This window comes from Bos indicus, chromosome 17 (genome assembly GCF_029378745.1).
Source record: "Bos indicus isolate NIAB-ARS_2022 breed Sahiwal x Tharparkar chromosome 17, NIAB-ARS_B.indTharparkar_mat_pri_1.0, whole genome shotgun sequence".
NCBI classification, from domain to species: Eukaryota; Metazoa; Chordata; class Mammalia; order Artiodactyla; family Bovidae; genus Bos; species Bos indicus.
In genome coordinates this window covers 52,284,243-52,299,168 of record NC_091776.1, presented here as the reverse complement: position 1 = coordinate 52,299,168, position 14,926 = coordinate 52,284,243, and the positions used below count along the sequence as shown (strand labels likewise).

The window sequence follows — 14,926 nt, the reverse complement described above, 5'->3', positions numbered from 1 at the left end:
AGAAGAGAACAGGCACGGAATTCCCTGGTGGTCCTGTGGTTAGGACTCCATGCTTTCACTGCTTAGGGCCTGGGTTCAGTCCCTGGCCATGGAACTAGGATCCCACAAGCCAGACAGGGCAGCCAAAAACAAAAGACAAGAGAGACAGAGAACATGCAAAACCTTGCTCTTTGTTATTTCATTGTTTATCTTTCTTCCCTTTCAATAAAAAAATGACCCTCTCCTACAACACAGAAGTTAGTTTATCTTCAGCATTCATTTATCATGTTTCTTTTTCGTCCCTCCTCCAGTATGACAATTTCTCAGGCTTCCACACAAGGATGGCCTTGACTTGCAGTCATCTGTCTTTTAAAAACTGTTACATTGGATGTAGATGTTATTGTACTAGATATTACTTGGTCAACTTCAAATCTACCCTGTTTTGCTCTCTAAACTCTTTCCTCACAATGACACAGCAGTAGTCTTTCTCCTCATTAAACCCAGACTTTAATGAAAACCAGCTTCCACTAACTGCTGACCAGCCCTAAGTCTCCCAAGAGCCATTTCAGATCAGATGCATGGTCCTGCTCTCCATGACAAAGGTTGGAAATCAGTCCTAAGATAGTTAAAACGATTTCTCAATGAGCATCAAGTTGCCAGGCTCCAGTTAGTTCAAGACAGTAACCTTGAGAGTAAAACTACAGCCATAAAGCACAACAGTATGGACTCAAACGGAAAGGTTAGATTATCTGATATTTTTTTTATTACATTTGTCACTGGAGACAATGTTAGTTCTGCATCACTCTACAAACACTCCTTGCCCATTCCTTCAGAATGCCCCAGCCCTCTACTTCATAAATGCAAGGACATTAGAACTTCCAAGCAATCAATTCTGCTGCAAAATTACATACAGTCTGCATCAGATGTTAAAACATTATCTCCCACAGCTGGAAATAAAGCAGTTGTGTGGAAGGAGGAACTCTCTACTCAGTATCTATAACCTCATTCCAAGGGCCGAATGGAATGTTACATATTAGTATACATCACCAGGCAGGCAGGCAAATACTATTTAACTCAATAGAAAAAGGAAAGAAAGACTATCCTTCTCAAGAGTTCACATTTTGAGAATTCCTTAGCAGTCCAGTGGTAGAACTCCATGCTTTCACTGCCAAGGGCACAGGTTTGATCCCTGGTCAGGGAGTTAAGATCCAGCAAGCCACCCAATTCAGCCAAAAATAAACAAACAAATTATCTCTTAAATAACTGAGGAATAAATAAGCCACTCTATAAAGAAAAACTAACTGTAAAATTTACATTCTTTACACACAAATGAATTTCTAAAAAAAGTGATCAAACCACTGTTGAGCTTTTTCTCTTTAGATCTAAACCTACACTTAAAATATTAGATTACCTAGTGGTAATTGAACAATTCTTGTGAATATACTAAAATCCACTGACTTGTACCCCTTTAGAAGGTACAATGGTATGTGAATTACCTCAATAAAGCTATTATTTAAAAAGCATTATGAGTGCTCACTTAGAAGAAAATATAGTGAATTAGTTTACAATAAAAGTTTATTTTAAAAAAAATTTACTAAAAACACAACTACCAACAAGCAATGAAGCTAATGACAGGTAAGATCATAAAACTGTAGGAATTAGAGCAAAGCATCAGCCCGTTACCTTAAGCATGGTCCAAAGACCACCAGTAACAGCAACTCTAAAAAGTTCGTTAGAAACGCAGAATCTTGGGCCCCACCCCAGACCTATTGAATCTGATTCTGTTTTTTAACAAGACTCCCATGTAAAGACTTCCCTGATAGTCCAGTGGTTAAGAATCAGGCTGCCAATGCAGGGGACATGGGTTAGATTCCTGGTCTGGGCAGATTCCACATGCCATGGGCAACCAAGCCCATGCACCACAGCTACTGAGTCCATACCCTAGAGTCTGAGAGCCACACTACTGAAGCCCAAGCACCCTAGAGTGTGTGCTCCACAACAAGAGAAGTGACTCCAATGAGAAGCCTAAGCACAGCAGCTAGAGAGGAGTCCCTGCTCGTCACTACCAGAGAAAGCCAATAAGTAACAAAGACGACTCAGAGCAGCCAAAATAAATAATTTTTTTTAAATAAAAAGATCCCCAGGTGACTCACAGGTATAAAGTTTGAGAAGCAATGATTTAAAGGACTGAGAAATATGTCAGCCAGCTATTCACAATATACAAAACTTGAGATCTCATGGTGTTAATGTAGCTTCTCAATTCCACACATTATCTCAAAGCTTAAAGCTTTTAAATGTTTGCTCCCTTGAAGGAGAGTCATGCAGACGTCATCTTTCATGCTCAGTTCTTTCAAGACCTAAGTACACCCCTGAAAACACACTGACATATCTTAACAAAGGCAGCAAGTTGACACTACTGAAAACAAAGACTTACTAGCTGCTGTTGCAACTGGCTGAGCAATATTAGCAGGTGGCTTCAGTTTCATGAGTTCATTCAGACTATTATTTTTTAGCAGGTCCTTCAGTTGAACTTGGTCTTTTGAAGGTGCGGAAGTCATGGCATTTCGTACTGCTGGTGCTGAGACTGAAGGGCGTGTGTTTGCAGTAGTCTGAATGAACTTCGTTAAAGTGATGGTTTGCCTATTCGTGGTTACAGGTGGTGTCTTAGTCATTACAATTGTAGATCCCAAGGTTGGAAGCTGATTTATTTGATTCAGCACAAATGTTGTAGTAGATGGAGGCTGCTGCTAGAAAAGAAAACCATATACATCACACCTGTGAAAAATTCTTTACTCTCTATTGCTATTGCTAAGTCACTTCAGTCGTGCCCGACTCTGTGTGACCCCATAGACGGCAGCCCACCAGGCTCCCCCGTCCCTGGGATTCTCCAGGCAAGAACACTGGAGTGGGTTGCCATTTCCTTCTCCAATGCATGAAAGCGAAAAGTGAAAGGGAAATCGCTCAGTCATGTCCAACCCTCAGCGACCCCATGGACTGCAGCCTTCCAGGCTCCTCCATCCATCCATCTTACCAGGCAAGAGTACTGGAGTGGGGTGCCATTGCCTTCTCCGCTTTACTCTCTAGTGCAACTCATATCCATAAACAGAGGAGGCCATTTAAAAATCTAAAACTGACTTAAGAATCTTAGCTAACCACTGGCACTTCATTTCTAATAATCATTAGCTATAAACTACCTAGTTAAAGGGCTTCCCTGGTGGCTCAGTGGTAAAGAATCCACCAGCCAATACAGGAGGTGCTGGTTTCATCTCTGGGTTGGGAAGATCCCCTGAAGAATGAAATGGCAACCCACTCCAGTATTCCTGCTTGGGAAATCCCATGGAGAGGAGTCTGAAGGGCTACAGTCCACGCGGTGGCAAAGAGTCGGACATGACCTAGCAACTAAACTACAGCCAAGTTAAAATACACCACTTTAAGGTAAAGAAGGTATAGCAGTAATGCTGAGGGCAGCAAGCATAAAATGAGAGTATCCTAAGTAAGCTGTGATGTACAGCAACCCTACATAACACAAGGACTAGGAACATAATTTCTAATCCCAGCACCGCTTCAACTAATAAGATAACCCTAGGCAAATCACTGAGGATCATTTTTCATGTCTAACATTCTATGATTCCTATAGAGTGTTTTTTGTCTACTGCACAGACTATACTGATGTTTAATTTACTAAGATAAAGCCACCAAGCAGAGTTTTAAGTTCCTATGACATATGAAAAATCCACCCAGGTAAATTACAAATATTAGTGATAATATGGATTCTTCCTTTGAGTCTAAGACAAAGCTATATAGCATTTTATCTTTTTTAGTTGGGAATGGGAGTTAGGAACTGGACAAAAATTTTTTAAAAAGTCAAGATCTGAGGATAACAGTATGTCTATGACTTCTACAACTAAAGTACAACTAAGATATTTTTATAAATTTAAATCTATTTCTACTTTCTGCCCTCTTCAAAGTATCTGTTATTTCTCCATGGCTTTTCTAACAAGAATCTTCTAGATTACAATTTATCAATTTTAAATGTAACTTTCAATAATACTTTATCACAAAGTCATCAAATTTTAACCTAACAGTTTATCTAATAATTTATACCACTAGGGCTCTTAAATAAGTAATTTCTATGTTTAGGGAGTTCCCTGATGCCCTGGTGGTTAGGATTCCAGGCTTTCACTGCCAGGGCCAGGGTTCAATTCTTGATAGGGGAAGCTGAGACCCCATAAGGCATAGCTGCCAACAACAAAACCGCTATGTTTAAAGCAAGAGGAGGAACTCTACATTTAAAGCATAGTAATTATTATATGTGCCAAGGGACCAAACTGATTAAAATGAAAAATGTAATGGGATAATGTGTAGTTCATCTTTACTTCATGAATTCTTGATCATTTTCAATAAACAAACTAAAAAAATGTTTTTTTCCTATCTTTTGATCAACATAACAGAAGAGTGAAAGAAATGTTTTATAAAATTCAGTTCAGTCCTCAGTCGTGAAAGTAGGTGAGAGTAAATATTGGGAAAGCAGCAAAAAGCAGAACTAGTAAAATAAACTATTTTATAATAAAGGTTATTTTATGACTATAATCCTAAACTATTTTCATAGCAATGCCAAATCTAAATAATTCTTACCCTAACATTTAAAAGTGCTGGAGTAGGTACCGTCTCTGGTTCTTGTTTAACAGGAACTGCTGCTTCAGTCTCCAAACCTAGTTCTAATGCACTAAGTGGCACTGACTGGAGAGAAAACATCAGAGAAAGAAACAAAGAATGATGGCAGTGAATTCTGTTTCAAGAACAAGAGATGTATTTATTTCATTAAAATTAAAAAAAAAAAAAAAAATCCAAGCTTTACATTCAAATGGAATGTAAAACCACTGATACCAGGTACAAAATAACAATATTTATAAGCATAATATCTTCATTAAACTACACTAACACCAGAATCTTATTTTTGCTTTCAGAGAATGTGTATCGTAAAACCTACACAAAAAATGAAAAATGTGTGAAATCTCAGAAAAATGTTCCTATAAAGTACAAAGACAAGTATTGAGATTAGTGGTCCTCCCATAATAACTCTAAGCAATTCATCTCTTGCTTTTATATCACCATATATCAAAGCAGAAAACATCTTGATTTGCACTACAAGTTACTTTCCACCTTGTGAATGAACACTAACACTCAACATAAAAATAATGTTCACATGCATATTTAAAATTAACTTATTAATACCTATTTCTATAACAGAAAATAAAACTAAGAAAAAATTCATTTTTTTTTTTTTTTAAATTCATTTTTTACAGATGCTTTGGAAAACTCTTACCTGCTGTATGGGAGGGGTAGGTGTTGGAGTTGCAAGCCCCGCATCTCCACCATCAATATCAAAGAGGTCATTTGGACTAATTCCACTCTCGCTCAAAGCAGCAAGCAGTAAATCTTGCCCTGGTTCCACCATCTTTAGAACAAAATATTAAATATTAACATAAAAAATTTAGGATGACAACTAACACTCTTCTAAATATAAACCAGTATTTTCTACCAAATCCATTTATTCAGTATTTATGAAAAATCTTCTACATAGCAGGCAAAAACAGATGAAAATAGTCTCTTATCCAAAGAAATTCACATTAAGATGGAAAGGACAAGGGACTTCCCTGGTGGTCCAGTGGCTAAGACTCTGCGCTCCCAGTGCAAGGGGCCCAGGTTCAATCCCTAGTCAGGGAACTAGATTCCACATACCACAATGAAGAGTTCACAACCAAATAAAATATTTTTTAAAAAGAAAGAAAAGCCACACTATGTAATTCAAAAATAAAGTGGATGATTAAAAAAGGTGGAATGGACAAAGAAGTATGTAAATCACAGCAAGAGTCTATGTCTACAAAATGCTGTGGGAACAGAGAAGGAAATGGTGAATTAACCTGGAGAGAGAGGTTACAAAGATGACAATGCAAGCAAGTCCCAGGTAAGAAATTGCCAGGCAGACGAGGATCTTCTGGATAGTGCATTCAAACTCATGGCAGCACAAAGATACTGGCACTCCAGAAAAGATGGCTACAGTAATTCACCATGTTCACCGTGGGTATGGAAGCTCAGAACAGAAATATGAGGTTCGCAAAAGTGATGGAGAGAGACAGGAGATTATCACTACAGCCTGTTCACTATGCGCTGGAGCACATTTAATCTTAAGGGCAACAGCAGTTACTAAAGGGTTTTCAGATAGAGAATCGCATGATGTAGTCAGATCTGTGGCTTAGAAAAATTACTCCATAGCGGTGTGGAAGCAAACTGAGAATGGGTAGAGTAAGACCAAAGCAGGGAGACATCTTAGGAAACTGCTACAGCAGACCAGGAAAAAGATAATACGGTGTTAAGAGCAGAGTACAGAGATAAAGAAGCGGGAATGGATTCCAGGATATTTACGAAGGAGAATCCATAAGTTTAAATAAAAGCTCAAAATGAAAGAGGGAACATGAAATACACATAGAGTATAAAAGTTGGTAAAGGATTAGAATTAAGCCATGAGAAAATGGGCTGGGGGGGAGGTTGAGCCCAGGAGACCTAAAGATACATGGAGTTCGGTGGAGGGGGGGTGGGGGGATGCCTATTTCGAGTAGGCAGACACATTTTCAGTTGAAGTTTCCCAAGCCAGATCAAAGTATTCTACCACTAAGATGGATTTTTATCTATTTTGTAAGGAAAAATAAAGTTTAACAGAGCTTTCTCAATTTTAACTTTTCTCATTAATTTATCTAAAATAACCAATTTATACATACAAACATACTTATGGGCAATCTGACCGCTTGGTTTTTCTCAGAGAACTAATTTCATGCTACATAAATAATATTCTAATTTCAGTTAGTCCACTTGTTTTCAGACTTTGCAATAGAATTAAATGTTTCATTATGTCCTACCAAACAAAAAAAAAACGTTGTTAGCCAAGAATACCACGACTTCCCAACATACAAGACCTACTCTTCTAGATGAAATCAGGACATTTTAACAGAGAAATTCTCTACTAGATAAATCTATGTCATCTGTACATCATTTAGAAAGATGTTCTAAAGGAAGTATGAATGAGTTTCAGGTGGAAACCACAGACATTGAGAAACAAACTAAGGGGAGACCTGCTGTTTAAAAAAGAAAAGAGCCCAAAGAAGATCTCCCCAAAATTTTTCAGAGAAATGAAGTCTAAGGAAGAAAGCATTTTGAGCAGACAGGAGGAAGGGAACTGACAGTGATTAATTGTCTTTTGAGCTTCCCTGAAAGTTCAGTTGGTAAAGAATCAGACTGCAATGCAGGAGGCCCCGGTTCAATTCCTGGGTTGGGAAGATCTGCTGGAGAAGAATACTGAAGCCCACTCCAGTATTCTTGGGCTTCCCTGGTGGCTCAGCTGGTAAAGAATCAACCTGCAATGTGGGAGATCTGGGTTTGATCCCTGGGTTGGGAAGCTACCTTGGATAAAGTAAATGCTACCCCTCCAGTATTGTGGCCTGGAAAATTCTATGGACCGTATAGTCCATGGGGTTGCAGAGAGTAGGACACAACTGAGCGACTTTCACTATTTTTCACAAGCCTTGCGGCGTACTTAGCTCTTCATGTACATCACTAGTCCATGACAACCCTTAGCAAGATAGGTACTACAATCCTAGACATGAAACTAAGGCTCAAAAAGTTTAAATTACCCACCCAAGGCCACACCTAGATCTAGACTTCTCTAACTCCCAAAGTCATGCCATCTCTTTCCAATCAGTAGATAAAGAAGTCAATGTTGGTGTGGAGTTTTAATACTTAACTTCAGAATAAATGCCTGTCTGAACTGTAATGGGGAGTGTTGATATTACACAGCAAGATGGAAATAGTATGAAAGAACCAGATGCCAGAGGAGACAAGGAGAAATATCCCAACATGGATTTAATATAAAATTGACAAACTACTCCAATAAGGAAGTAATAAATAATAGTTGACCATACTTTACAAATTACTATTCTAGTACATAGTACATATGTACCAAGAGTGCTAAATTAATGCTTAAAAAAATACATTTTCAATTATAAAATACTTCACTAGGACCAATGACCTAATTATACTCAAAAGTACACAAATATCATTAATTTATTTCAACAAAAAATCATTTAAGTGTTACTGAATTCATGAGCTTTTTGAAATATATTTTCCGAACAACTACAATTAAAAGTACAAAAATATTACAGAAGAGAGGAATCTGGGGAAGAAACTTGTTGGCATTCACACGAGAGATAACAGCAACACTTGTAAGTAACATTATCAGTGATCTCTTCAAAGTTCATAGGGATCACAATTTGAGACCCTCTGATCTGAGGAGTGACCAAGCGGAGACAATACTGTAAGAGACATTGTCTTTCACAAACTATTAGTGAAAAAGATTTTAATTTTATACACATCTTATATACAAATAAAACCTAGAGCCTTTCTCTCAAGCCAATTGGGCAAAAATTTCCTATTTGTACTTTTTTTTTGCAATGAGAAGCAGGGAAGGGGATATAGAGAAAACATCTATGCCAGTGTGTAACTTTATTAAGCAAAAACCCTTAATATTTAATCATATTCCTATTCTGAAACTATTACAGACTTACAGAATTTCAGTGCTCAAGCTAACAGAGCCCCTAAAAGGTTATATTATGCAACCTTCTCCACATTTTACAAACAAGTAAGATATATTCCTGAGAGGGAAAACAACATTCTCATTTTGAAAGTATATAATGTAAACGCAAATACCATTATGTGCAAAAGAACTGTCACAGTGTCTACAAAGATTTCACAGACCTCCGGTGACATTTAATATGTAGTAGCAACCTAACAACGGAGAAGGCAATGGCAACCCACTCCAGTACTCTTGCCTGGAAAATCCCATGGACGGAGGAGCCTGGTAGGCTGTAGTCCCTGGGGTTGCTAAGAGTCGGACATGACTGAGCGACTTCACTTTCACTTTTCACTTTCACGCATTGGAGGAGGAAATGGCAACCCACTCCAGTGTTCTTGCCTGGAGAATCCCAGGGATGGGGGAGCCTGGTGGGCTTCCGTCTATGGGGTCGCACAGAGTCGGACATGACTGTATTGACTTAGCAGCAGCAACCTAACAAATACTTTGGCCACCTGATGCAAAGAACTGACTCATCTGAAAAGACCCTGACGCTGGGAAAGATTGAAGGCGGGAGGAGGAGATGACAGAGGATGAGATGGCTGGATGGCATCACAGACTCAATGGACATGAGTCTGAGTAAACTCTGGGAGTTGGTGATGGACAAGGAGGCCTGGCGTGCTGCAGTCCATGGGGTCGCAGAGAGTCGGACATGACTGAGCGACTGAACTGAACCTAACAAACCTAAAAGTTACTAACCATAGAGTGATTCTATTTCAAACAATGAACAACAAAAAGGTTCTATTTTGTCATAAATACTTTCAAAAATATCACCTGTTCAAACAGTACATCTATCAAAATATCAATGATAAATAACAAATAATAAATAAAACAGTAGTAAAGAGAAACTAAGAAATATCCTTGGCAGGAAAAGAATCCTGAGAAACAACAGCCAATCAGAAGAATGAAAGGATACAGTTCCCACCGAGAATACCAACACTGAAACCTATCAACAAAGACAAGGTTCCTCTTGTTGAGACCAAAGCAGATCCTTCACAGCTCTGGAAAGACACGAGGGATGTATCTGCAGTGGCAGCAGCACACCACAGAGGTTGAAGTGGGAGTCAAACAGAACACATGGCTTAGCATACTGCCAGTAGTATGAGAAAGTCAAGTAACAACGACTCAGTTTCCTCATCTTCACATGGGAATAAAATGAGAACCTATTTTATAGGATTGCTGTGTTGATTAAATGTTATGCTGCTGCTGCTGCTAAGTCGCTTCAGTTGTGTCCGACTCTGTGCGACCCCTTAGACAGCAGCCCACCAGGCCCAGCAGTCCCTGGGATTCTCCAGGCAAGAACACTGGAGTGGGTTGCCATTTTCTCCTCCAATAATTAAATGTTATACTACTTGGGATAAATATTAGCTGCTGCTAAGTCGCTTCAGTGGTGTCCGACTCTGTGCGACCCCACAGACAGCAGCCCACCAGGCTCCCCCATCCCTGACATTCTCTAGGCAAGAACACTGGAGTGGGTTGCAATTCTAGCTATTAACTATCATACTGATAAACATTACTTCAAAGTTCAAAAAATGTTTTTCTTCAAATTGCTGATGCAACACCTTATTTCCAGAATATAAACTTTACCTGTTCGCATTTTAATTCAATAATTAACTTCCATATTAGCTCTATAAAATACCAGCTCTTTTTTACTCAGGTCATACTTTCAATTTGTCCAGTTAACCAGCGTATCTAGAGGAAAGTGGCAGACACCTTCAGATGTGTACACACAGTATCATTTTTAAGAAGTATCTTTAAAAAAAATTATCTTAGGGAGGGGCCATACGTATACTTGTGGCTGATTCATGTTGCTATATGGCAGTGTGTTTGTCGCTCAGTTGTGTCTCTTATGACTCCACGGATATATGGCAAAGGCCAACATAATACTGTAAAGCAACTATCCTCAAAAAAAAAAAAAATCTTTGCCTGAAAAGGATTTTTCTCATTATTTAGTAGTGCTAAGCACATCTGATTTTTGACCCAACTTTTGTTTTTACCCAGCCGGGATATCTGATGACTGACATTTAGCTTAAGAATCTGAAGGATAATGATCCACTTTGAATTTAACTGGTAAGTCCATCAACAAGTATTCATTAAGTGTCTACCGGGCACTGGTTCCTTAAGACTATTAGGTAGAAGGGAACGTAGATATAAACAAGTTTGCTAAAGAAAATTTTCTTTACCTAAAAAGGTATAATCTGTGTTTTTTAACACCTACTTCCCCAAGCAGCAATTGCTCATTGACATGCCCCTCCCCTCACTCTGACTGCAAAATCTATAGAAAGAATGGAATCACAAAGGAATGTGCAGATTATATACAAGTTCCAAAAATGTTTTGAAAAAGCACCATGAGAAAGAACGGGGGAGGAGGGTGAAACTACGTTCTTAATCACAACATGAAAATCAGATGGCTAGTGTCTTCCCAACATTCACTGGATGGTTGGACTTTTTTTCTCTTAACTCTCAAAATAATCCATAAGTAAAAATTACCTGTTATCCCCTTGTTGGAGATGAGATACTGAGGCTTAGAGAGATGAACCGTAACAAGTTAACAACAAAGCAAGCTTGGAGCAGAGTTACAAACCTAGGAGGGCTGATACCACACCTCCCAGATCCTGTGCTTTGAATCCCATACCAGTATGTTTCAAACTGCTAGTCACAACACAACAAGTTGTCAAGTAATTTACGTTATGACCGGTATTTTTTAAATGTTTCAAATACAGACTATTCAAATATGTTAAATACAGAACATAGTGCAGCACACAGTAAAAAGTAAACGTTGTTATATAAAACTCAGTTCTACACATGTATTAATGTGCTAGAGTTCACAATATAAAACACATTTCTTACTATGGAATACAGTAAAAAGGTTTGAAAATCACTGCTCTGTGCTACATACTGTCTGCTAAGAAGTAAATAACCAAATTAATTTGATGGGTTTTGTACCATATATATATTTTTTGTTCATAAGAGAGTTCCTGCTCTTCAAGAGCCTATCCTTTCCATCTACAGAAAATTTCAGTGGTATCCCAAGGCTGTCCTTAATACTCAGTTCAGCCACATCAAAGTGGATCTGTCAATTAGCATAAAAAAAGACAAGAGCAAAAACTTAAGGATTACATCATTTTGGTTACTAATTGGGTATTTAACGGAAAACAATTCCTCTCAGAAAGTATCTTTCTTTACTTCAATGTTCAAAAACCCACAGAGCCTCAAGTTACCTGAAAAGTCAGGTAACTTGTGAAGACCAGCCCTCAGACCTGCCTGCTTTCTTACTTCACAGGCAGGTCAGCAAATCTCAAATCAAAGCTCAATTTAGAGACTAAGAAAGGCCAAAATGTTATCTGTACCTAAAGTCTTCGCGGGGTGGGGGGTGGGGGGGTGGGGTGGGGGGGAGCGGCACGAGGACGACTTTAAAAATCTGTGGTAAAAAAAAAAAAAAATGGTAATCTCAGTAACGCCCTTAAAACCTGTAAAACTGCCTGAAACATAAAAGCACTCAATGGACGAATGACTGGATGAATGAATTTATCAACTATAAGTCACTCACTAAACCTCCCTTTTTAACACTTATCCAGCAACTGAAGTAAAATTTACTTAAATTTCTGAAGAACTGTAAGGAATAAATTTAGACTGGAAATAGACTGGGAGATAAAAAGCAGAAGCCAGAGGAAAACAGTAAACATGTCTTCTCTGGTAAGGTAAACACTGGAAACAACTTCTTTAAACATGAAAATAAAATGTCCCCTTGCTTGCAAAACTAATGTCCTACCAGCAGTAAATTCTACATTTTACCCTAGAAATTCTGTACAGACTATCTTTTGTGCAATGATGAAGGCTTTCCCCATTGCTTACAAAAATCAGTTCTGACTGCCGTAAATAACCGGGAAAATATGGGATCCCTTCGCACTGTTAGCTGGTTTAAGTGACTGCAACTGTTAGGAGGAATAGCGATAGAGAGCAACTAAGGATTTGACAGCTTTCTGGGCCCTCCTTGGCCGACACTTTAGAACCCCATTCCGTCTCTAATTCTGGTTACATTGAGAATATGAAATATTTAACTCAACATAAATTGCTAATAATCAACTTCAAAGGTCAAAGGGGACCCAGCTTTTAACCTTCTCTCATCAACACGTGTTCAGTACAAACTTCCGGGTGCAGTTACAATTGGCTGCGCAATTCAATGGATAAAAACGTTGCTTTCTTTGACTCTCATTTTCTCTCCCGTTCTTTTCCCACGTTTCTCAACCAGCGACTCCCCAAAACAAAAGCCTCCCACAGTAAACCGAGCACGCACATAAAAAAGAGCTTCTCCGTGCGAGGATCAAGTTAGTGGTCCGCAAACATTAACCAAACAGAAGCACAAAGCCGGGGTGGAAAGGGGAGGAGCTGGATGCCAGGGTCAGGAAAGAAACAATCACAAGGGTTCAGGAACATCCAAATCTCCTCAGCGGTTAAACCGACTTCAAACCACTACTGGGAAACCACCAGCATACACTGGTTTGGGGAACTTTAGATGCTCGTTACGCCAAACACTCTCAAAGCAAGCAAATCCCCAACCGACTAGCCCCTCCACAGATGCCTGCTTAGCGTCTAGGAGGCGGGCGAGCCAGCTTGGGGCAAAATTAACCTCATCACTGGGTGAAGCGTGAAGGTGGCCCCACGTGTCCCACGTACCGTCCCCACCACCCCGACAGCGAGGTGACCAGCAAATTGTAGGTGCGGTGTCCCGTCGCTCCCCGCACTCTCGCCCTGAACCGGAGCAATGCCTGGGTACGAGGACTTTTGAAGGACTGCGGAGCTCACTTTTCTGCGGGTCCCGGGACCTCACAGACCCTGGTCTAGCCGCGGAACCAAAGGGGGCGACCCAAGCAGAGCCGGAGCCGGCGTCCGCAGACGCTGACTCCTCGCTTAAACGAGGTGTCTCCAACCCCGGACAGCGCGCCCTCGGGGCCCGAGAGCCCCACGCGCGGCGACCGCAGGGCCCGGCGCTGACGGGCGGAGGAAGCGAGCGCGGCGGGGCCGCCGCCGGGACCGTGCCCCCGAAGACCCCGGGGCGCGCAGCGGAGGGGGCGGCGAGGGAGGCCCCAAGCCAGGGTGAGGTGGCGGCCTCCCCCCACCCCCCCCGAGCCCGGCCCCGCACGGCCCCCCGAAGAGGGTGGGAGTGGGAGGCTGTCCGGGAGAAGGAGTGTGGAGGCAGAAAACGGATAAGGGGTGGACTTACTTTCCCCGCCGGATCCGACACCGGAACAGATTCTCTCAGGTGACGACAGCTTGAAGAACCAGAGGCGACGGGAGCGGAGGCGGCGGTGGCGGCGGCAGCAGCGGCGTCCGGCTCTGCCTACCTCCCCGCCGCCATCTTGACGCCCCTCCCCCAACCCCCCCGCCCCACGGGGAGGGGGTGGGGCGACGGATGAGGCGCCGCGCGCACGCAGCGCGCGCCGCGCGACCCACGTGACTTCCTCCCTCCCCCCAACACCCTACTCCCTAGCACTCCTCTCCGCCCCGCCTCCGTCCTAGGTGAAGGAAGATGATTTCCACCCCCCCATGACTGCCCCCTGCCTTCGCCGCCAAGCACGAACTCCGTTGCTCCCGCCGACCGGGTACCAGTGGTTGGATCCAAGGGAATTCCGGAACCCAAACGGTCCATTACCGCGGCTCCCGGGTGGGCGAGGGGTGAGGGGGCCGGGTTTCCGAGAAGGGGGAGGGGGGGAAGGCGAAGGCCGCCTAGGAGAGTCACGTGTCTACTGCTTCCGCCGGGGCTCGAAAGACGTCGCGAGAGTTCCGTTCCTCCGCCCTTTCGCCCCCGCGGGCTGTCGGGAAGAAGGTCGGTGCTTTGACTTGCCACGAGGAGGTCAGCTGGTGGGCCGGGCGCATGCGTGCCACACCTGCTTTCAAAGTCGCTAGGAGGGGCCTGAAGCTGTTTTCAAACGTTTTTGGTGTGTGGCTTTGGCCCAGGAGGTTATCTAATAGTGTCTCTGTCACTTTGAAACGCTTGTTACCTTAATGAATTCTAGAAAAAAATATTCGCCTACTTATTGCTTCTTAGGCTTGCTCAAAGCACTTTATTTAATGTGAAACCGCAAGTAACTGGAGCCCCTCGGCTGTTCTATTACCATAATCAAATCCTAAGGAGTGAGAGCGCGGTTAGCCCCTCTTTCTCTTTTTCTCGCGCACACCCACTAACCGGAACAAACTGTTGCTCTCAATTAATGATTGCTGCAGGTCTGTTGCTACCTCCTCTCTCTTCCTTATTTTTGTATT

At 41.6% G+C, this 14,926-nt stretch overlaps 1 protein-coding gene across 3 annotated transcripts in view; it reads right to left on the bottom strand.

Annotated features, from left to right (window-relative positions):
- SBNO1 (strawberry notch homolog 1) overlaps positions 1 to 14,053 on the bottom strand; it is a 57,125-nt gene extending 43,072 nt beyond the window's left edge. Inside the window, exons 1-4 of one of the 3 annotated variants that reach the window (XM_019977390.2) lie at positions 13,887 to 14,053; positions 5,306 to 5,437; positions 4,615 to 4,719; positions 2,414 to 2,726 (exon numbers count right to left, since the gene is read on the bottom strand). In XM_019977390.2, coding sequence (XP_019832949.1) covers positions 2,414 to 2,726; positions 4,615 to 4,719; positions 5,306 to 5,437 — 550 coding nt within the window. In that variant the 5' untranslated portion in view covers positions 13,887 to 14,053. The remainder of the gene's footprint in view (positions 1 to 2,413; positions 2,727 to 4,614; positions 4,720 to 5,305; positions 5,438 to 13,886) is intronic. The other 2 variants (XM_019977391.2, XM_070769424.1) reach the window with 2 other exon arrangements.
- Positions 14,054 to 14,926: the final 873 nt, after the last annotated feature.